The following is a 24944-nucleotide window of genomic DNA, read 5'->3' as shown; positions in this document are numbered from 1 at the left end:
AAACTACAAAACACTGATGAAAGAAATCAAAGATGAAACAAATGGATGGAGAAATATACCATGTGCATGGATCCAAAGAATCGATATAGTGAAAAGTAGTATACTACCCAAAGCAATCTGTAGATTCAATGCAGCCCTGATCAAGCTACCAACAGTATTTTTCCTAGAACTAGAACAAACAATTTCACAATTTGTATAGAAATACAAAAAAAACTCAAATAGCCAAAGCAATCTTGAGAAAGAAAACTGGAACTGGAGGAATCAACCTGCCTCACTTCAGGCTCTACTACAAAGCTACAGTCATCAAGACAGTATGGTAATGGCACAAAGACAAAAACATAGATTAATGGAACAAAATAGAAAGCCCAGAGATAAATCTACACACCTATGGACACCTTATCTTTGACAAAGGAAGCAAGAATATACAATTGAGAAAAGACAATCTCTTTAAAAAGTGGTGCTAGGAAAACTGGTCAACTACTTGTAAAAGAATGAACTAGAACACTTTCTAACACCATACACAAAAATAAAATCAAAATGGATTAAGAGTCAAATTAAGACCAGAAACTATAAAACTCCTAGAGGAGAACATAGGCAAAACACTCTCTGATGTAAATCACAGCAGGATCCTCTATGACCCACCTCCCAGAGTAATGGAAATAAAAGCAAAAATAAACAAATGGGACCTAATTAAACTTTAAAGCATTTGCACAATGAAGGAAACTATAAGCAAGGTGAAAAGACAGCCTTCAGAATGGGAGAAAATAATAGCAAATGAAGCAACTGATGAAGTAGTCTCAAAAATATACAAGCAGCTCCTACAGCTCAATTCCAGAAAAATAAATGATCCAATAAAAAAAAATGGGCCAAAGAACTCAAGTAATCTCTCCAAAGAAGACATACAGATGGCTAGCAAACACATTAAAAGATGTCCAACTTCACTCATTATCAGAGAAATGCAAATCAAAACCATAGTGAGGCACCATCTCATGCCAGTCAGAATGGTTGCTATCAAAATATTTACAAACAATAAATGCTGAAGAGGGTGTGCAGAAATGGGAACCCTCTTACACGGTTGGTGGGAATGCAAACTAGTGCAGCCACTATATAGAATACTGTGGAGATTCCTTAAACAACTGCAGATAGAACTGCCATACGACCTTAGCAATCACATTTCTGGGCATACACACCAAGGAAACCAGAATTGAAGGAGACACGTGTTCCCCAATGTTAATTTCAGCACTGTTTACAATAGCTAGGTCATGGAAGCAACCTAGAGGTCCATCGGCAGATGAATGGATAAGAAAGCTGTGGTACATATGCACAATGGAATCTTACTCAGCTATTAAAAAGAATGTGTTTGAATCAGTTCTAATGAGGTGGATAAAACTGGAGCCTATTATACAGAGTGAAATAAGCCAGAAAGAAAAACACCAGTACAGTATATTAATGCATTTATATGGAATTTAGAAAGATGGTGACAATGACCCTGTATGCGAGACAGCAAAAGAGACACTAATGTAAAGAACAGACTTTTGGACTCTGTGGGAGAAGGCGAGGGTGAGATGATTTGAGAGAATAGCACTGGAACATGTATATTATCATATGTGAACTAGATCACCAGTCCAGGTTTGATGCACGAGAGAGTGTGCTCAGGGCTGGTGCACTGGGATGACCCAGATGGATAGGATGGGGCAGCAGGTGGGAGGGGGTTTCAGGATGGGGAACACATGTACGCCCATGGCTGATTCATGTCAATGTATGTAAAAAACCACCACAATATTGTAAAGTAATTAGCCTCCAATTAAAATAAATAAGTTAATTTATAAAAGATTTAGGTAGCATCTGTGATTATCTCAGGAAAAGATTAAGATAACGAAGCACCTGTTTGAGTAGAAAATATTTACATTATACTGTCAGTATATACCCCAAAGATTTCCCTGAGGCTCAGGGTAAAGAATTCACTTGCAATGAAGAAGATCACAAGTTCGATCCATGGGATGGGTAGATACCTTGGAAGAGGGCATGACAACCCACTCCAATATTGTTTCCTGGAGAATCCACATGGACAGAGGAGCTTGGTGGGCTACAATCCATAGAATCACGAAGAGTATGACACCACTTGGTGACTGAACATATATATATATATATATATATATACACACACACATACATACATACATAGTCCAAACATTCCTGAATGGATAGTCATTTCCTTCTCCAGGGGATCTTCCCAACCCAGGAACTGAACCCAGTTTTCCCACATTGCAGGTAGATCCTTACCATCTGAGCCACCAGGGAAACCCCAAACTGAAATTAGCCTATTTGTAAAAAAAATAAATGATAGTACCTTTATTTTCATTTATTTTTACACAGAAAGGCCAATTTCAGTTTAGCAGAGGGTTTAGGACATGTATTGACGCTATGATAGTATATTTATTTTGGGCTTGATATGATAAGATCTTTGTTTTAGGCTTCCCTGGTGGCTCAATGGTAAAGAATCTGCCTGCAATACAGGAAACCTGGGCTCGATCCCTGGTTCAGGAAGATCCCCTGGAGAAGGGAATTGCTACCTACTCCTGGATTCTTGCCTAGAGAATTCCATGGACAAAGGAGCCTTGTGGGATACTGCCCACGGCGTTGCAAAGAGTTGGAAACGACTGAGCGACTAATACTTTCATTTTCATCTTTATCTCAGATTAAATATACTTTATGTTCTTAAGATCCTTAAGGATGTTCAAACCATTATCTTTTCATCTGTAGCCTATGGACTGACATAAAATGTAATGTTTTAGTGGACTAAAGTATTCGGGTTGATAATAAATTTATTGTTCCAATATTTAGATAGCATTCCAAAGTTTGATCATTGGCACTTATTTTACATATAAAGTTTTCAATAGATACAATCAATGTTAAATGTAAAATATAAAAAAGCCTCTATATTCCTGCTGGCAGTTTCAGAGGTCAATGGCTGCCAAGGCCAGAGGGCCTTTGTGCCTTTGCTTCCACATGGGTAAAGTAGGGTGAATAGTCCCAAAGTCTCTACTCTGCTACTGCTGCTGCCAAGTCACTTCAGTCGTGTCCGACTCTATGCAACCCCATAGAAAGCAGCCCGCCAGGCTCCCCCGTCCCTGGGATTCTCCAGGCAAGAACACTGGAGTGGGTTGCCATTTCCTTCTCCAATGCATGAAAGTGAAAAGTGAAAAGTGAAAGTGAGTCGCTCAGTCGTGTCTGACCCTTAGCGACCCCATGGACTGTAGCCTTCCAGGCTCCTCTGTCAATGGGATTTTCCAGGCAAGAGTACTGGAGTGGGGTGCTATATTCAAACAAACTGACCAAATCAATTGCATGTTATGACATTGTTTTACATAGTTTTTAGCAATCGAATCCCAAAACTGATTGCTAAAAAACTGTGTAACACAATGTCATAACATGCAATTGATTTGGTCAGTTTGTTTGAATATATGTGGAAGATAAAATCAAAGTCTTTAACAGATCAGTCAGTTTAGTCAAAATATTAATACTTGAGTCAAAACTAAAATATGAATTTTGATAATTCATATTGGATACAATATAAAGGGTCATCACTGCCAGGAAAGCCTAGATCATAGACTATGAAACGTCTGCATATGGAAACTCAAGGCAAAATGTAGATTATCATTTGAGATATATATCAAACTGTCTGTCACCTAATTTTATAAAATAGAGCAGGAGGCAGGCTACATGAAGCATATTCTAATGGTATTTCTTCATTTTCTGAAAATTTAGACATAACAGCAAAGCTGTCATTTTCTAATTTCCAGAGCCATGGATGATATTACTCAATAAAATCATAATGACATTACTCAAAACAGATGTGAAAACATATGTTTGCCACAGTTGTATAAACTGCCTACTTGTCAAACTTAATGAATGTTGAGACTTCTAATTTAAACTGCATTCCCTTTTAAGAACTAAAATCTATTTCAGGAAAATATATTTTATCTTAATACCACAAATGCAGCTGGTAGAACTTGACATAGAAAATCTTCATTTAAAAGAAACCTTTTGAATGACCCTGAGGGGGGTCATAAATGACTGAGGAATAGGACGGGGAGAACTCTTTCTTCCCCACAAATTCATCAAAAGACCATTTGAACGTTGAGAAAATTCCACAAAACAGCTTCTGAACACTGGCAGAGGACACCAAGCACCCAGAAAGCAGCCCATTCTCTTTGAAAGGAGGTAGGACAAAATATAAAAGACAAAAAGAGAGACAAAAGAGTTAGGGATGGAGACCTGGATGCAGGGAGGGAGTCATGACAGAGTAGAAGTTTCCAAACACCAGGAAGCCCTCTCACCAGTGTTGAGTTCTGGAATCTCAGAGGGCTAACTAGGAGGGAAAAAAAAAAAAAAAAACAAACACACAGAATACGCATCTAATCACAACTCCCAGTGGAGAAGTAGCCCAGATGTTCGTGGCCACCAGCAGAGAGCAGGGGCTGAACGCAGAGGTATGGATTGAATGCTTAGGGTAAGGATGGAGTCTCAATGTCCTGAGGACAATCTGAGGGAGCTAACATGAGATAGCAACCCAAACTGGGATAGCCAGAGAGACAAAAAGAGAGAGGGGGAGAGAACTTCCCTGAAAGAGCTCTAACCTAAGGCACAGCCTGGTCCGCTCACAGAACAAAGGATTGAGTGAATACCAGAGGAGAGCTAGCCAGCTGTATACTGGCCCATCTCCCCACCAGAAGAAGTGAGGCAGGCGTGCAACAGCCAGAACCAGAAGGCAAGGGGCAATCTTGGACCCAGAGATGGCATCCTCCACCAAATTGTGAGCAGGCTCTGAGTTGCTAACTAAGTCTTCCTGGCCTTCTGCACGGTGGATATCTGCCAAAAGGTTCACAGCCCAAGATCAGCTCTCCAGAGGAGACACATGGCACACCTGAGACAGCACTCCCATGGTGCAACCAGGAAACCAAGCAGCTGGGACCAGGGAGGTGATAAGACACACTGTATACCTGGGACAGTGTGCTCACCAAGCACCTGGTCATCTGAGCTGTTCGTACCTGGGAAGGGCACAAAACAAAGGCCCAAATGAATCAGTGCCTTTGTGGAGTACCCGACAACCTGAACCTGAGTGGCTTAGACCTGGGAAGTACACACAACCCTAAGCCTGCTTTGGACAGTTCCCCTGGGGAGCAACTGGGAGTCTGAGCAGTATAGACCAGAAAAGCAGACATGCCGTGAGTGGGGTCAAACCCAGTGTGGCCCAGGCACTATGAGCACTCCCCACACAGGCCAGTGATATTTGTTTGCAGTGTTCCTCCCTCCCCAAAGCACAACTGAACAAGTGAGCCTAAATAAGTGACCACCTTTTCCCCCTTGTGTCAGGACAGAAATTAGACACTGAAGAAACTTGCAAACAGAGGAAGCTGAAATATACAAAGAGGGAACTGCTTTGGAAGTGAAAGGTGCAACAGGTTAAAACCTTGTAGTTAGCACTGACTACATTAGAAGGGGCCAATAGACCTTGAGAAGAAGTATAAGCTGGAACAAGGAACTATCTGAAACTGAACTAACCTCACATTGCCCTCAACAGCTCCAGAGAAATTCCTAGATATATTTTACTATTATCACTTTTTAATATCTAAATTTTAAAATTATTTATTATTCTTTTAATTTTCATTTTTACAACTTACTATTACCTTGCAAAAAAAGACCCTATTTTTAAACCAAATTTCATATGTATATTTTTTTAATAATTTTTGTGACTTTTTTTAATATTGTATGTTTTGAGAGTCTAAACTCTAGATTTTTAGTCTTTGCTTTTTAGTATTTCTTGTCAACTTTGTTCCTTTAAGAATCTAATCTTCAATACCCATTTCTACTTAGAGGTTTGATTACTGGCTTGACTGCTCTCTCCCCTTTTGACTCTCCTTTTTCTCCCCCAGGTCACCTCTATCTCTTCACTCCCACTCCTCTTCTGTACCTAACTCTGTGAATATCTTTGGGTGTCCCAGGCTGTGGAGAACACTTAGGGAACTACTGGCTAGATTTGTCTCTCTCCTTTTGACTCCCTGTCTTCTCCTCCTGGCTAACTCTATCTCCTTCCTCCCTCTTCTCTTCTCTATGTAACCTGGTGAACCTCTCTGGGTGTCCTTCACTGTCAAGAATCTTTTCACCATTAACCTATATGTCTTATCATCAGTGCAGTATGGATGGAGAAGTCTTGAGGCTACTGTTAAGAATAAGAGTGAAAGCTAGAGGCAGGAGGCTTAAATCCAAAAATTGAGAACACCAGAAAACTCCTGATTCCAGGGACAATTAATTGACAAGAGCTCATCCAAAAGCCTCCATACCTATACTGAAACAAAGCTCCACCTAAGTGCCAACAAGTTTCAGAGCAAGACATACCAAACCATTTCCCCCAAAACACAGGAACATAACCCTGAGCATTAAAATACAGGTGGCCAAAAGTCACACAAAACCCACAGACAGCTCAAAACTCACTACTGGACACTTCATTGCACTCCAGAGAGAAGAGATCCAGCTCAACCTATCATAATACTGATGCAAGCTTCCCTAACCAGGAAACCTTGACAAGCCACTCATCCAATGCCACACATATGGAGGAACCTCCACAATAAGAAGAACCACAAAATTCCAGCACAGAGGAAGGTCACCCCAAATACATCAACCTAAACAAAATGAAAAGGCAGAGAAATATTCAGCAGGTAAAGGAACATGATAAGTGCCCACCAAACCAAACAAAACAGGAGGACATACGGAGTCTACCATAAAAATAAGTCAGAATAATGATAGTAGTGATGATCCAAAATCTTGAAAACAAAACAGAGGTACAGGTAAAGAGACTAGACACAAGGATTGAGAAGATGCAAGAAATGTTTAACAAGGACCTAGAAGAAATTTAAAAAAAAATCAATAATGAATAATGAAATAACTGAGATAAAGACACTTTGGAGGGAACCAACAGTAGAATAACTAAGGCAGAAGAGAGGATGAGTGAGGTGGGAGATAGAATGGTGGAAATAAATGAAGCAGAAAGGAAAAAAGAAAAAAGAATTAAAAGAAATGAGGACAAACTCAGAGACCTCTGGGACAATGGTAAATGCAACATTTGTATCATAGGAGTCCCAGAAGAAGAAAACAAAAAGAAATCCCATGAGAAAATACTTGATGAGATAATAGTTGAAAACATCCCTAAAATGAAGGGACAGAAAGGGAAGGAAATAGCCACACAAGTCGAAAAAAACAGAGAGTCCCAAACAGGATAAACCCAAGGTGAAACACCTCAAGACACATATTAATCAAATTAAAGAAGATCAAACACAAAGAGTAAACATAAAATGCAGCAAGAGAAAAGCAACAAATAACACACAAGGGGGTTCCCATAATGATAACAACTGACCTATCAATAGAAATTCATCAGGCCAGAAGGAAATGGAAGGACATACTGAAAGTGATGAAAGAGACAAACCTACAACCCAGATTACTGTACCCAGAAAGATCTCACTCAAAGATGAAGGAGAAAGCAAAAGCTTTACAGACAAACAAAGGCTGATAGAATTCAGGACCACAAATCCAGCTCTTCAACAAATGCTAAAGGATCTTCTCTGGACAACAAACACAGGAAAGGTTTATAAACTCGAACCCAAAACTACAAAGTAAATGACAGTGGTATCACACTTATCAATAATTACCTTAAATTAAATGGGTTGAATGCCCCAAACAAAAGACAAGGACTGGCTGAATGAATACAAAAACAAGCCTCCTATATATGCTGTCTACAAGAGACCCACCTCAAAACAAGGGACACATATAGACTGAAAGTGAAGGGCTGGAAAAAGATACTTCACTCAAATGGAGACCAAAAGAAAGCAGGAGTAGCAATACTCATATCAGATAAAATAGACTTTGAAATAAAGGCCGTGAAAAGAGACAAAGAAGGACACTACATAATTATCAAAGGATCAATCCAAGAAGAAAATATAACAATTATAAATATATATGCACCCAACATAAGAGCACTTCACTATGTAAGGCAAATGCTAACAAGTATGAAAGGGGAAATTAACAGTAACACAATAATAGTGTGAGACTTTAAGACCCCACTCACAACTATGGATAGATCAACTAAACAGAAAATTAGCAAGGAAACACAAACTTTAACTGATACAATGGATCAGTTAGACCTAATTGATATCTATAGGATATTTCACCCCCCAAAAATGAATTTCACCTTTTTCTCAAGTGCATACGGAACCTTCTTCAAGATAGATCACATCCCGGGCCATAAATCTAGCCTTGGTAAATTCAAAGAATTGAAATATTTTCAAGCCTCTTTTCTGATCACAGTGCGGTAAGATTAGAGGTCAACTACAGGAAAAAAAAATACTATTAAAAATACAAACATATGGAGGCTAAACAATATTATTCTGAATAAAAAACAAATAGAATAAATCCAAAAAGAAATCAAAATATGTATAGAAATAAATGAAAATGAAAACATGACAACCCAAAACCTATGGGATTCAGTAAAAGCAGTGCTAAGGGGAAGGCTCATAACATTAAAAGCTTACCTCAAGAAACAAGAGAAAAATCAAAAAAAGAACCTAACTCTACACATGAAGCAGCTAGAAAAGGAAGAATTGAAGAACCCCAAGGTTATTAGAAGGAAAGAAATCATAAAAATTAGGGCAGAAATAAATCCAAAACAAAGGAGACCACAGCAAAAATCAACAAAGCTAAAAGCTGATTCTATGAGAAGATAAATAAAATAGAAAAACCATTATCCAGACTCATCAAGACAAAAAGGGAGAAGAATCAAATCAACAAAATTTGAAATTAAAATGAAGAAATCACAACAGACAACACAGAAATACAAAGGATCATAAGAAACTACTATCAGCAATTATATGTCGATAAAACGGACAACTTGGAAGAAATGGACAAAATTTTAGAATGGCAAAACCAATACAATATTATAAAGTAATTAGCCTCCAATTAAAATAAATAAATTTATATTAAAAAAAGAAAAGTATAACCTTTAAAAACTGAACCAGGAAGAAATAGAAAATATTCACAGACACATCACAAGAACAGAAATCAAAACTGTAATCAGAAATCTTCCAATAAACAAAATCCCAGGATCAGATGGCTTCACAGGGGAATTCTACCAAAAATTTAGAGAAGAGCTAACACCTATCCTACTCAAATTCTTCCAGAAAATTGCAAAGGAAGGTAAACTGCCAAACTCATTCTATGAGGCCACCATCACCCTAATAGCAAAACCTGACAAAGATGTCACAAAAAGAAAACTGCAGGCCAATATCATGGATGAACATAGATGTAAAAATCCTTAACAAAATTCTAGAAAACAGAAGCCAACAACATATTAAAAACATCTTACATCATGACTAACGGGGCTTTATCCCAGAGATGCAAGGATTCTTCAATATTTGCAAATCAATCAATGTGATGCACCACATTAACAAATTGAAAGATAAAAACCATATGATCATCTCAATAGATGCAGAGAAATCCTTTGGCAAAATTCAATATCCATTTAGGATTAAAAAAAAAAAAAAAAAAAACTCCAGAAAGCATGCATAGAAGGAACATACCTCAACATAATAAAAGGCTTATATGGTAAACCCACAGCAAACATTATCCTCAATTGTGAAAAACTGAAATCATTTCCCCTAAAGTAAGGAACAGGACAAGGGTGCCATTTTCACCACTACTCTTCAACATAGTTTTGGAAGTTTTACCCACATAAATCAGAGAATAAATAGAAATAAAAGGAATCCAGATTGGAAAAGAAGAAGCAAAACTCTCACTGTTTGCAGATGACATGATCCTCTACATAGAAAACCCTAAAGACTCTACCAGAAAATTACTACAGCTGATCAATGAATATAGTAAAGTTGCAGGATATAAAATTAACACACAGGAATGCCTTGCATTACTGTACACTAACATTCCTGTACACTAGCAATGCACTAACAATGCAAAGAGAAATTAAGGAAACAATTCCATTCACCATTGCAACAAAAAGAAAATAAAATACTTAAGAATAAATCTACCCAAAGAAACAAAAGACCTATATACAGAAAACTATAAAACAGTGATGAAAGAAATCACAGATGACACAAAAAGATGGAGAAATATACCACGTTCATGGATTGGAAGAAACAATATAGTGAAAATGAGTATACTACCCATAGCAATCTATAGATTCAATGCAATCCCTATCAAGATACCAATGTATTTTTCAGAGAACTAAAACAAATAATTTCACAATTTGTATAGAAATACAAAAATCTTTGAATAGCCAAAGCAATCTTGAGAAAGAAGAATGAAACTAAAGGAATCAATGTGTCTGACTTCATACTATACTACAAATCTACAGTCATCAGGATGGTATGGTACTGGCACAAAGAGAAATATGGATCAATGGAACAAAACAGAAAGCCCAAAAATAAATCCACACACCTATGGACACCTTATCTTTGGCAAAGAAGGCAAAAATATACAATGGAGAAAAGATAATCTCTTTAACAAATGGTTCTGGGAAAAGTGGTCAACCACTTGTAAAAGAATGAAATTATAACACGTTCTAACATACACAAAAATAAATTCAAGGTGGATTAAAGATCTAAATGTAAGACCAGAAACTATAATACTCCTAGAGGAAAACATAGGCAAAACACTCTCTGACATAAATCACAGCAGGATCCTCTATGACCCATCTCCCAGAGTAATGGAAATAAAAGCAAAAATAAACAAGTGAGACCCAATTAAACTTAAAAAGCTTTTGCAAAACGAAGGAAACTATAAGCAAGGTGAAAAGGCAGCCTTTAGAATGGGATAAAATAATAGCAAATGAAGCAACTGACAATTAATCTCAAATATATACAAGCAGCTCATGCAACTCAATTCCAGAAAAATAAGTGACCTAATGAAGAAATGGGCCAAAAAATTCAACAGACATTTCCCCAAAGAAGACCTACAGATGGCTAACAAACACATGAATAGATGCTCAACATCACTAATTATCAGATAAATGCAAATCAAAACCACAACGAAGTACCATCTCACACCAGTCAGAATGGCTGCTATCAAAATGTCTACAAACAATAGATGCTGGAGAGGGTGTGGAGAAAAGGGAACCCTCTTATACCATTGGCTAGAATGCAAACTAGTACAGCCATTATGGAGAACAGTTTGGAGATTCCTTAAAACCATGGAAATAGAACTGCTATACGACCCAGAAATCCCATTGCCTGGCATACACACCAAGCAAACCACGTGTACCCCAATGTTCAGCACAGCACTGTTTACAATAACTAGAACATGAAGCAACCTAGATGTCCATTGGCAAACAAGTGTATAAGAAGGTTGTGATACATATATACAATGGCATATTATTTAGCTCTTAAAAAGAATGCATTTGAATCAGTTCTAATTAGGCAGATGAAACTGGAACCTGTTATACAGAGTGAAGTAAATCAGAAAGAAAAACACCAATACAGTATATTAATGTATATATACGGAATTTAGAAAGATGGTAACGATAACCCTATATGTGAGAAAGCAAAAGAGACACAGATGTAAAGAACAGACTTTTGGACTCTGTGGGAGAAGGCCAGGATGGGATGATTTGAGAGAATAGCTTTGAAACATGTATATTCAGTTAAGTTCAGTTCTGTTGCTCAGTCATGTCAGACTCTTTGCCACCCCATGAGGAGGTCAGGCCTCCCTGTCCATCACCAAATCCCGGAGTTCACTCAGACTCCCATATGTGAAATAGATTGCCAGTTCAGGTTCGATGCATGAGACAGGGTGTTCAGGGCCAGTGTACTGGGACGACCCTGAGGGAAAGAATAGGGAAGAAGGTGGGGGGTGGGGTTCAGGATGGGTAACACATGATGTACACCCATGGCTAATTCATGTCACTTTATAGCAAAAGCCACTACAATATTGTAAATTAATTAGCCTTCAATTAAGATAAATAAATTAATTTTAAAAATAGAGAAATAAAAATTTAAGAAACAAAAAATAAAATAAAACAATGACCCTAAACCAAATAAATCAAGGAATGAATCAATCAGAAAAAAAGATAAGCTTTCCATTATAACTGAAAAAATGCAGTTTAATATGTCACTCCTGTCTATTAATATCTTCATCAGGATGTATGACCAACCTATTTCAAATGAGTATAACTGTGTCATTCCACAGCAAGAGACTCAGAAATGCCAGTGCATACCACTGTGTGTTTTTATGAAATTCAGTTACTGTATATCTGTACTAGCACTCCAGCTGATTTTTCATAAGGCATAGCATTGTGTCCTTGAGCATTGCAGCACCCAAGCCAGTCCTAAATGCCACTGTGACTTATTGGGTTTGCAGTTCTGATGGAATCATGTGTATCATGTACAGCTTGAGATTTTCCTAGAAAATCTGCTTTACTACCAAGCTGACCTTCAAACTGTCATGACTTGCTGGGGAAGAGGTTTCAGTAACAAATTGTTGCTGAGTTATGAATGAAGTTTCAACTTTAACTACAGTTCTATTACCTCTGTAAGTGTTTGGGTGGTTTAATATACAAAACTTGACTTCTTCCCCTCTGACAACTTTTCTGAAAGCAAGCATTTACAACTTGGGCCTTAGAGAGTATAGTCTTTGAATAAGAAAAGACAAAGTATGTGGCAAGGAAACCAAACACGGTTCAATGAAATCAAAATCCTAGACTGTTTCAAATTTAACTAAAATGCTCGTCTAGGTAATTAGAAAGCAAGTTAAGTCTAGGGAAAAAGTAAAAGAAAATTCTCCATCAACTCCTCAGCTGTTCATGGAGAGTATTTTTTTTTCTACATATTATGAACATCTTTATTAATTTAAGACAGAAAAAAATGCATCTTAATAGTGAAGTACAATCAGACCATCTGGTGATCTGACAAATTACCTATTAGCTTATGTTGTTTAGCTTAGAGTTAATAAATTCATGATGGCAATCATAGTGCACAGCCTATAACATATGCTGATATATTTTCCTTTACTCTTACCTTAAGTCTTTTAAATAAAGTTGTACTCAGTTTTCATATCAAGGAAGTGTGACTGAAATTCTTACTCTCCCTACTTTCTTCAAACAGATATCCTAAGAAAAAGTTGGATGCTGTGCAGAAATTACACATTTGTCAGTTGATTACAAGCCAGACTGATGTCATATCTATCATCATTCCAGGTAAATACCTGATTGGAGTAGCTTACTAAAATTTCACTTGAAATGTCCAAATCAGCATATACTTTTAAAATCACTTTTGCATGTTGAGGGGAACATCTCTCCTGAATGACAGCAACTCAAGTTTTTCAAACATAAGCATAAAATAGTGATTAATTTAAATATAGTCAACAAAGTACAAACATAATAAAAAGAAAATCAGATGTCTCTAATCAGGCATAATATAAAGAGCTTAGGGTAAAACTTCCAACCACAGGCACCAAGAAACTTTGGGTTAATATGTTATTTATAGTATCAAATAAAATTCAGGTAAATATTAATTTTTACTACTAAAAGAATTTATCCAAAGTCAGTATAGATCTATTCTGATTTGAGGGAAATGTGTATACAATATACAGCAATAGGGTGTTAAGTGAGTTAGTGTCCAATCTTTATATGTACATTAAATAAGCAAAAATTATTTTACCTTTATTTTCCCTTTGGAATTTTTTGCTAGTTGGTCCAGTATCCTGGTCAACAATAAGGTCCTCTCTATTGTTGGACATCATAACTACAATTAAAAGATTTAACTGAGTAATTTTCTTGCAAAACACCCAAAAGAAAAGCAGAAAAGCATTGCATAAATGACTATTTTACTCCATTAAATAACTAACATGAATTTTATACACTTTTACTTCTGAACCACTGAAAAGATTTTTGTTGGTATGATGATCATGCAATTTAAAAATCAATAAGCTGCTCAATCACATGATTTTTAAAGTATAATTAATGCATAGTCCATATATAATTTCTAACATATTTCTTTAAATCATTTAAAATATTTTCTCTTTTAAAATTCATGTGCAAATTAGCTATTTACCTCTATAATCAATAATTCCAAAAATACTTCTGAAATGAATTTTGCATTTAATCTTATGAGTTTAAAATGATTATGATTCTAATTTACCTTACAGAATTTTTGCAAATATATAGCAAAATTAATAGATATGATATAATTTTCTGTTCATTGTTGTAATTACTTCACAAAACATTTATATTAAAAGAGGAAAATCATGCTAATTTCAGTTTATCAATTAATTTTCTTTATTTATACTTTATTAAAATATTATATAGCACCATCAATAAATATGGTCACTTTAAAACAAATATCACCAAAACTTTTTATTCAGTTATAGACAATCTCATTATCATGCTTCAACAATTGTTGAATGTACATAAAGAGTATAATTACTGTCAGTGCAATTAGAAATGCTTTATGTTGTCAAGATTTTTTTTATAATACTGTATTGCTTTGATATATTTTATTTCTAAGCATAAGACATCCTCTAAAATATGTGTATCACAGAGTACCAATATTTCCCTATGTGCTCTGCTTATAACCAGTAGTCTAAATAATTCTCTCTCTCCTTTTCCTCTCCACCCCTCCCTCATCAATACAAAGATTATTCTAATAGAAGAGTATGTGTTTCTTGATTGCTTAATGGTCATCTGGCTATATCCTAAGACTCCCTTGAATCAATTGCACACAATATTGTAACAAGTAAATTAGGCTGTATCCACAGAACAGAGTAAAGCTAGAAAAACTCTGTCAATTCTTCCAGGAATTAAATTTACTCCAGTATGGATATTAGCTAAAAGTTCTAATTCAGTGGTTCTTAACTCTGGCTGCACATTAGAATCTTCTGAGGATATATTGAAAAGCAAAAGAGAACACTGCTGTTAGGCTCTATACTAGACCAGGTACATGAGACTAAGCATGTGGCCTGGGCATCCATATTTGTAAACTCTTCATAGGCGATTATAATGGGGAGACAGATTTGTGACTCACTGAGCTTACTATGAAGCTAAAGAGCTACAAAGAATATGTAATATTGACAAGCTAAATGAGACTTGGATGAATTTCCACAAGAGTGAAATCATCTTTGTCCTTTTCCAGAACAAATCCAGAATGTAAAACCTTCCCTAATCCCTCAAATTCCTTTCTTCCCCCATAAAAACATTATTTTGGAGAGACTTGAGATGATCATTATCATAAAGTGTAAAAATTTAGAGTTTACATGAAAAAAATGTCCCTATAATAAGATTAAAAGAAGAGCAGAAATTATTTTCCCTAGAGGAAATGGATACCTACAAAATTGGACTTGTGTAGGTATAGAAGATTAACAAAGATTTTACTTAGCTCACCTGACTCATAATATCATATATTATATGAGAATTTGTTATAGCTGAATGCACTGGGTAATATCTGTATACCTGAGTAGGATCAGACAGCAGTTGATAAGCAATCAAGGTAAAGCCACACAGAAAAAAATAATGCTTGACCCTCACATTTCCTTAGTGATTTAAATTTCTGAAGTGTTTTCCCACATATTATTTCATTTGACCTCACAAAACTCAAGTGCAATAGGCAGAGCAATAATCATATCTATGCATTTGTGTGGGTTCCAGGTCTTCAGTCGTGTCTGACTCTGCAACATCTTGAACTCTAGCCTGCCAGGCTCCTCTGTCCATGGGATTCTCCAGGCAAGAATACTGGAGCTGGTTGCTATGCCCTTCTCCAGAGGATCTTCCTGAGCCAGGAATCGAACACACATCTCTATGTCTCTTGAATTGTCAGGCAGGTTCTTTACCACTAGTGCCACCAAGAAGCCCAATCATATTCATATATTAGGTAAAGATACTCATGGTGGTTAAGTGACATACCCAAGATCTCATAGCTAGTTAGTGCCAGACTGTGGCTAGATTAGAGTCTCCAGTATGCCAGATCACTGAAAATAATATTATACTATTTATGGAACAATGTCGTAGGTATAAGACTTCTGAAACAATTTTAAAAAATGTGTAAAAAATCATGCCAAATATTAGATCAAATATTTTTTATCAAAATTATTGTTATTGCTGTTCAGTCACTAAGTGATGTCTGACTCTTTGTGACCCCATGGACTGCAGCACACCAGTTTCCTGGTCCTTCACTATCTCCCGAAGTTTTTTCAAACTCATGTCCATTGAGTCAGTGATGCCATTCAACCATCTCATCCTCTGTTAACATTTAAATTGTTGAGATTATTGCAAATCATATATTGATTCACTTTTTAATTACTCTTACATAATCATCTGCACAAAATATATTTTATCATCCATTATTCAAAGGGTGCTGTGAATATAGCAAGTGATTTGTGTCACACTAGCTGCTATATACCAACATATTGAATTAACCTATATTCTGTAAAACTCCCATCAAATTGTTCCCATCAGATCCAGTGATACATTAAGTTAAGACTCTTCGAGAGAACAAACTACTAACATTTTTTGTTATTGTTCATGCGACTTCCCCAATAAAAATTCACAATTAAAAAATTAAATCAAGGAGGCATCAGCTCCCCCAGATTTTTTCCCCTCACTATTGCCTAATGAAGAATTTCCTTAAAGATTATCTTTCAGTTCCTTGCTTCAGGTGAGATACTTACCTATTCTCTCTGAATGGTGATCCATCTGAGAGGGAGAGCTGGACATGCTGCTGCTGGGGTGGGAGGAGGTCTGGCTCCCAGGGCAATGACTCTCTTCCAGAGAGGGAGCAGGAGAAGGACTCTGTGGAATCCGTTCCTTACATAAAAGGAAATACAAAAGGAAATATCATCTTGCACTGAGTTTTTCATGTCGGTGGAGTCCATAACATTCGAAATGCTGACCTCTCATCTTTAAACCGAGTACATACTTGATTTTACAATACCTGATCATAAACATGTATCTTTAAACAAAACCATAGTTTTTGATCTTGGGAAGTTAATGGGATATTGTGAGGTTTAAATAAAATAAGAAAGTGAAAGGCCTCAGTGCTATGCCAGATACATGGCAGAGCTCAAGAAAGGTTAGCTTGCACTTCCTTTCCTAGGAAATCCACCAAGTGAATTTATGAAGTGAAGTGATTATTATTAGTGAAGGTTTGTTATTATAAGCTTCTACACTAATATAATGTTCAAGCCATAACTTGGAGGGTAAGCCTACTATCTGGGTAAGAAGATCTCCCAAAGGTAAACACTTGGAACCTTGGAATAAAACTCAGAAACAGTAGGAGGACCTGGTACATGTTGTGTCTTTCTGCACTGAAATCATTATGGCAATAATATATTTGTAATCTATCACATTTTAGGAATTCATTTCTAATGTTGGTAACAAAACAGTTTGATGGTCACAAGACACAATGATGGGTGTTTGAAACTAACACTAAGACCTACGATCAATTTGTCCAGTACAGTCACTCATTCATGTCTGACTCTTTGCGACCCCATAGACTGCAGCCCACCAGGCTTCCATGTCGATCACCAACTCCCCGGGCTTACTCAAACTCATGTCCATATAGTGGGTAATGCCATCCAACCATCTTATCCTCTGCCGTCCCCTTCTCCTCCTACTTTCAATCTTTCCCAGCATCAGAGTTTTTTTCCAATAAGTCAGTTCTTCACATCAAGTAGCCAAAGTATTGAAGTTTCACCTTTAGCTTCAATCTTTCCAATGAATATATAGGACTGATTTCCTTTAGGATGGACTGGTTTTATCTCCTTGCAGTTCAAGTGACTCTCAAGAGTCTTCTCCAGCACCATAGTTCAAAAGCATCAATTCTTCAATGCTCAGCTTTCTTTATAGTTCAGCTCTTAACCCCATACATGACTACTGGAAAAATCATAGTTTTAACTAGATGGACCTTTGTTGGCAAAGTAATGAATGTCTCTACTTTTTTAATATGCTGTCTAGGTTGGTCATAGCTTTTCTTCCAAGGAGCTAGTGTCTTTTAATTTCATTGCTGCAATCACCATCTACAGTGATTTTGGAACTGAACTGATTTCTATCAAATTTATAATTTAAAACTATAAAAATTAAACAATACTAAAAGGATATTCGTTAATATTGTTTAAATTATTATAGTTTAAAATTAAAAATTTGATAAAAATCAGTTCAGTTCAGTCACTCCCTCATGTATGACTCCTTGCAAGTTCATGGACTGCAGTACCCCAGGCTTCCTATCCTCTTGCCTTCAATCTTTCCCAGCATCAGAGTCTTTTCTAATGAGTCAGGTCTTTGCATCAGGTGGCCAAAATATTTGAGCTTCAGCTTCAACATCAGTCCTTCCAATGAATATTCAGGACTGATTTCCTTTAGGATTGGCTGGTTTGATCTCCTTGCAGTTTGAGGGACTCTCAAGAGTCTGCTCAAACACCACAGCTCAGAAGCATCAGTTCTTCAGTGCTCAGCATTCTTGATGGTCCAACTCTCATATCCATACATGACTACTGGAAAAAAAATAGGCTTGACTAGATGGACCATTGTCAACAAAGTAATCTCTCTGGTTTTTAACATGCTGTCTAGGTTTCTCATAGTTTTTCTTCCAAGGACTAGTTGTGTTCAATTCAGTTATTCAGTCTTGTCTGACTCTTTGTGACCCCATGGACTGCAGCATGCCAGGCCTCCCTGTCCATCACCAACTCCAGGAGTTTACTCAAACTCATGTCCATTGAGTCAGTGATGCTATCCAACCATCTCATCCTCTGTTATCCCCTTCTCCTCTTGTCTCAATCTTTCCCAGCATCAGGGTCTTTTCAAATGAGTCAGCCCTTTGCATCAGAAGGCCAAAGCACTGGAGTTTCAGCTTCAACATCAGTCTTTCCAATGAACACCCAGGACTGATTTCTTTTAGGATGGACTGGTTGGATCTCCTTGCAATCCAAGGGACTCTCAACAGTCTTCTCCAACACCACAGTTCAAAAACATCAATTCTTCGTCACTCAACTTTCTTTATAGTCCAACTCTCACATTCATACATGACTTCTGGAAAAAACCATAGCCTTGACTAGATGTATCTTTGTTGGCAAAGTAATATCTCTGCTTTTAAATATGTTGTCTAGGTTGGTCATAATTTTTATTCCAAGGAGTGTCTTTTTATTTCATGGCTGCAGTGATACTGGAGCCAATAAATAAATAAATAAATGAATAAATAAATAAAGTCTGACACTCTTTCTACTGTTTCTCCATCTATTTGCCATGAAGTGATGGAACTGGATGCCATGATCTTTGTTTTATGAATGTTGAGCTTTAAGCCAACTTTTTCATTCTCCTCTTTCACTTTCATCAAGAAGTTCTTTAGTTTCTCTTCACTTTCTGCCATAAGGGTGGTATCATCTGCAAAACTTAGGTTATTGATATTTCTCCCAGCAATCTTGATTACAGCTTGTGCTTTTTCCACCCCAGGGTTTCATGATATACTCTGCATATAAGTTAAATAAGCACAGTGACAGTATACAGCCTTGATGTACTCCTTTTCCTATTTGGAACCAGTCTGTTGTTCCAAGTCTAGTTCTAACTGTTGCTTCCTGACCTGCATACAGATTTCTCAAGAGGCAGGTCAGGTGGTCTGGTAACCCTGTCTCTTTCAGAATTTTCCACAGTTTATTGTGATCCACACAGTCAAAAGGCTTTTGCATAGTCAGTAAAGCAGAAATAAATGTTTTTCTGGAACTCTCTTGTTATTCTGATGACCCAGCAGATGTTGGCAATTTTATCTCTGGTTCCTCTGCCTTTTCTAAACCCAGCTTGAACATCTGGTAGCGATTTTGGAGAAATCAGCAGTGGCCACAGGACTGGAAAAGGTCAGTTTTCATTCCAATCCCTAAGAAAGGCAATGCCAAAGAATGTTCAAACTACTGCACAATTGCACTCATCTCACACTCTAGTAAAGTAATGCTCAAAATTCTCCAAGCCAGGCATCAACAATACATGAACCATGAACTTCCAAGGAGCAAGTGTATTTTAATTTCATGGTCTCAGTCACCGTCTGCAGTCTAGCCCAAGAAAATAAAGTCTGTCACTGTTTCCATTGTTTCCCCAACTATTTACCATGAAGAGATGGGACTGGATGCTGTGATCTTAACTTTCTAAGAATGTTTTCTTTTTTTGCATTCCTAAAGCACTTACTGTATCATTTATTTGCTTTATTCAAACACTAAAACTACCAATGCTAAACTGGTTTAGTTTTAAGCCTGCTTTTTCACTCTCCTCTTTCACTTTCATCAAGAGGCTCTTTAGTTCCATTTTGCTTTCAGCCATAAGGGTGCTGTTATCTCCATATTTGAGGTTATTGATATTTCTCCAGGCGCTCTTGATTCCAACTTATTTTTCATCCAGCCCAGAATTTTGCATGATGTACTCTGCATATAAGTTAAATAAGCAAGGTGACAATATACAGCCTTGATGTGCTCTTTTCTCAACTTGAAACCAGCCCAGTTTTCTATGTCCTGTTCTAACTGTTGCTTCTTGACCTGCATACAGATTTCTCAGGAGGCAGGTAAGGTGGTCTGGTATTTCCATCCTTTAAGAATTTGCCATAGTTTGTTGTGATCAACACAGTCAAAGACTTTAGCATAGTCAATGAAATAGAAGTAGATGGCTTTTTTTTTCTTTCTTTCTGTACTTATCTTGCTTTTTCTATGATCCAATGGATGTTAGTAATTTGATCTCTGGTTCCTCTGTCTTTTCTAAATCCAGCTTGAACATCCTGAAGGTCTCAGTTCACATACTTTTGAAGCCTAGCTGGGAGAATGTTGAGCTTTACTTTGATAGCCTGTGAGAATAGTGCAATTGTGCAGTGGTTTGAATATTCTATGGTATTTCCTTTCTTTGAGTTTGGAATGAAAACTGACCTTTTCCAGTCCTGTGGCTGTAAAATTATTGATAAAAATAAAATATTTATTTTATATAGCTTTACAGTAACTGTCATGATTCTCAGGATTTTTGTCATAATTAATATTGTTATAAAACTCTGAAATTATTCACTATCTTTATGAATCACAAACTGATGAATAAATCTGACATGTAGTTAATTTGATCAATTAAAAACACATTATTGTTTATCCACATATACAATAAAAGTGACCAAATAATAGACATTCTGGGACAGAGAATATTTGTTTTATTATATAACTCACTCATAATGAATTTCCTAAATTAAAGTTCTGTATATTTATATGCAATTACAACATCAGTATTCTAATCACCATACCATTAAAAATTAGTTTGTCAAATATGTTTTTATATACTTTCACTTTGATTTTGCATAAGAAGCCCAAACTGATAAATTCTTTAAAGGAAAACTGTTTGCTCAATGCAAAATTAATAATATGAGAGTTAAAGTCTATTATTTCTTTAGTAGATGTTAAGATTTTCCAAAGTTTATCATTATGGCAGACAGAATAATCTCATCAGCTCAGCCAAAAATGTTTAGTCCACATCTTAATAGTTGAATCTGCACATATTTTATCTTATATGGCAAAATGGACTTTTCAGATCTGATTGAGAACCTGGAGATAGAGCTATTATATGGATTAACTTGAGGGTAGAAAGAAAAGTCAGAGGAAGATATGATTATTGAAGAATGATCAGATGGATAAGCTGGAAAAGGCAAGGAAACTGATACTTTCCTGGAAGTTTACAGAATGAAACGCAGTCCTTTGATTTTAGCTCAGTGATACCCATGTCAGACATCTGACCTACAGAACTGTAAGCTAATAAACTTGCACCATTTTAGGCTATTAAATGTATCATACCTCGTTCCAGAAGTAATAAAGAACTAATACAGTCATCAGTGTAGTATGTTCATTTTTAAATGATGTATAATATTATTTAGTATTCAGTAAATATCTGATAATTTTAATGAAATGAATAGTGGACTTTGCGAATATTAGCTGCAGTATCATATAGTTATTAAATACTATTAATTGTAAATATACTACATCTGAAAGGCTTTATAATTTTGTTATGCTTCAAACACAATACTTTATGACAGGGAAATATACATACAGTTATATTTAGTATTCAGTTAAATATACAGTTGCAATACTCTATATACAGGAAAAAAATAAAAAGATACATATAAACAAAGCAGAAGAGAACCATTTTTTTCCAAATAATTATATTTGTTGTTTAGAAGAATAGTATGGGCATGGATAGCAAATTATATATAGCTTTTATAATACATTTTTAAATTTTTTGAAAAGTTCACCAGTTGTGAAATTCAACCTAAAGTACAGTGATTAAAAGTATAATCCATAAATAGCATATGTACACACACACACCAATGAAAGGAATTTCATATATGAGGTCAAAATTATTTTCTTACTTTTCACTGTTGTGTAGTCTCAATGATTCTATGCTAAAATATGTATATAAATTGTGGGACAGTCTTTCAATTCTAACATTGGCTATTTGCTGAAAAATATGTAACTTAATGAACTACTTTTATCTTTAATGGACCAGTAAGTGAATGGATAGAAACAAAGCACAGCAGTTATTGAGCAAAAAATAAAAGTGAACAAACAAAATCACTGTGTAGTGGTAAACAAGAATCATACATAGCAATATATCCTGCCATAATAAAAATGGAAAATTTGGGAGTGAATTATAAAGTTGATGGTTTAGAAAAAAAGAGAATTCAAGTGATTTGACCTTGCCCACTCTGCTTAAAAAATAAATGGTCATTCTGAATTTTTTTTAAAAATTGAAAGAATATCTACACAAATAGAAAATGCTATAAATAATGAGGAAATTTTACAATGCTATAAAGAGGAATCATCCAAAATGTTTTAAAAGTACATATGATCAAATACTATGAACTCAAATAATTTATTTTTAAATTCATCCTTTGCCATTTTCAACAGCACATCAGGTGGATATTATTTCAAATAACTTTGAAAACATGATTTAGAGTTACAATAACATTTTGCATAAAACTACAGTTCATATTTAAGATTTGTAGCCAGCACTTACCAAATTCAATCAAGATTCAATCCATTGTTATTGTTTCCTAAGGCATCACAGAGGTCACATTTTTTTCACCATGTAAACATTAGATGAATCCAATGCCTTACACTGATTAAGAATTAGGTGGATTTTTAAAATATCTATATGGAACTGGAAACGTTAATTCATTCTAAAATAATGAATAGTTATATAAGCAACTTCTACTTTGCAAGTAAACAGATCCATTTTTCAGCCCTGTAATCAGTATGCATCTATTTAGCTACTTAACTGCAATGTGCTTCGGGTCATTAGGTGACTACTGTTGTGTCTCAGCCTAGTTAAAATTTCACAGCAAGTTAATCTGTTTTATTACAAATGAGAAGACAAGGATAATGTCTTCACCACTTGCCAAATACAGGGTTAACAGTATTTGCAACAAATCAGTAAGGGCATTAAAATGGAAAATTGAAAATCTAAAACCCAAATCATTTTACTCATTCATGACTTAATTTTTATTTGGCATTTATGACTTAAAATCCTGTTACTTTTCATATATTTCATTCAAGCCCCTTCAAAGCAGCTGTAGCTCTTCTAAATCACTGGAGAAATCCCCAGATTCAGTCACTGTAGCAGAGGAGGGAGATTTCCAAAACTGATACATACTTACCCAATGAAATCCCCACTTTCCCTTGCAATTAGTAAAATTATCTTCAATAATAACTCAAATTCTAGCATATACTTACATAGTTCAAGACCTATGCCCAAGAAGAAAATATTTCTAATTAGTACATGTTATTACTCCCTCTTCTATCATACTGTTTTCATTTTTGTCAGGTACATACGGTCAAAGGACATATACCTCATATTAAATCATTTAAGAGTACATTTGAACCTGGAATAAAGAGCAGGGTCAAAGCTAAGGAAAATTAGCTTTATATGGTTGAACACGGTCAAGAGAGTATAGAATTTATTTTATCGGCACTAAGGTATCAACTCCACCCTTGTTAATGGAGATCTTTTATTTCATCTCAATGTATCTCTTTACATCCCTAGATATGGCAAAACACAAAACTTGTAAAGTACTAATGCATGCATATTATACGAGTTCACATTTATGTATACACGCGCCCAGCACACTACGTGCAGGCGGCTGAGCCCGGTGCACTACCCGCGACAGAGAGGAGCTACCTACCCCACGTCCCAGGTCAGGGGCAGAAGCTGGGAGGACCCCATGCCCGAAGGGTGGCAACCAAGAGGAGCTACCCCACGTCCAAGGTCAGGGGCAGTGGTCGAGAGTGCCAGGCTGTGACGGCGCAGGAATGGCCAAGAGGAGCTACCCCACATTTGAGGTCAGGGGCAGCGGCCGGGAGGAGACACCCCATGTCCGAGGCCATGGACAGCAACTGAGAGGAGCCACCCCACACCTGAGGCCAGGGGCAGCAGCTGGGAGGAGCAACACCACGTCCAAGGAGCAGTGGCTGCACAGGCACAGCAGGGCCTAGAGGAGGGATCCCAAGTTGAAGGTCAAGGAGGGCAGTGGTGAGAAGATACCCCTCATTCAAGCTAAGAAGCAGCAGCTATACTTTGCTGGAACAGCTGTGAAGAGATACTCCAAGCCCAAAGTAACAGAAACCCAAGTAAGATGATAGGTGTTGCAAGAGGGCATCAGAGGGCAGACACACTGAAACTATACTCACAGGAAACTAGTCAATCTAATCACACTAGGACCACAGCCTTGTCGAACTCAATGAAACTAAGCCATGCCCATGGGGCAACCCAAGATGGGTGGGTCATGGTGGAGAGGTCTGACAGAATGTGGTCCACTGGAGAAGGGAATGGCAAACCACTTCAGTATTCTTGCCTTGAGAACCCCATGAACAGTATGAAAAGGCAAAAAGATAGGATACTG

The 24944-nt window shown here is 36.5% G+C and overlaps 1 protein-coding gene across 2 annotated transcripts in view; it reads right to left on the bottom strand.

The window, feature by feature from the left end:
- Positions 1 to 24944, bottom strand: part of DACH2 (dachshund family transcription factor 2) — a 676785-nt gene that overhangs the window by 65225 nt on the left and 586616 nt on the right. For both annotated transcript variants that reach the window (XM_070290385.1, XM_070290386.1), the window contains 2 exons: positions 16717 to 16852; positions 13716 to 13799 (listed from right to left, as the gene is read on the bottom strand). In XM_070290385.1, the coding sequence (XP_070146486.1) occupies positions 13716 to 13799; positions 16717 to 16852 (220 nt within the window). The remainder of the gene's footprint in view (positions 1 to 13715; positions 13800 to 16716; positions 16853 to 24944) is intronic.

Source organism: Ovis canadensis, chromosome X, assembly GCF_042477335.2.
Source record: "Ovis canadensis isolate MfBH-ARS-UI-01 breed Bighorn chromosome X, ARS-UI_OviCan_v2, whole genome shotgun sequence".
NCBI classification, from domain to species: domain Eukaryota; kingdom Metazoa; phylum Chordata; class Mammalia; order Artiodactyla; family Bovidae; genus Ovis; species Ovis canadensis.
This window is presented reverse-complemented; position numbering and strand designations above follow the sequence as displayed.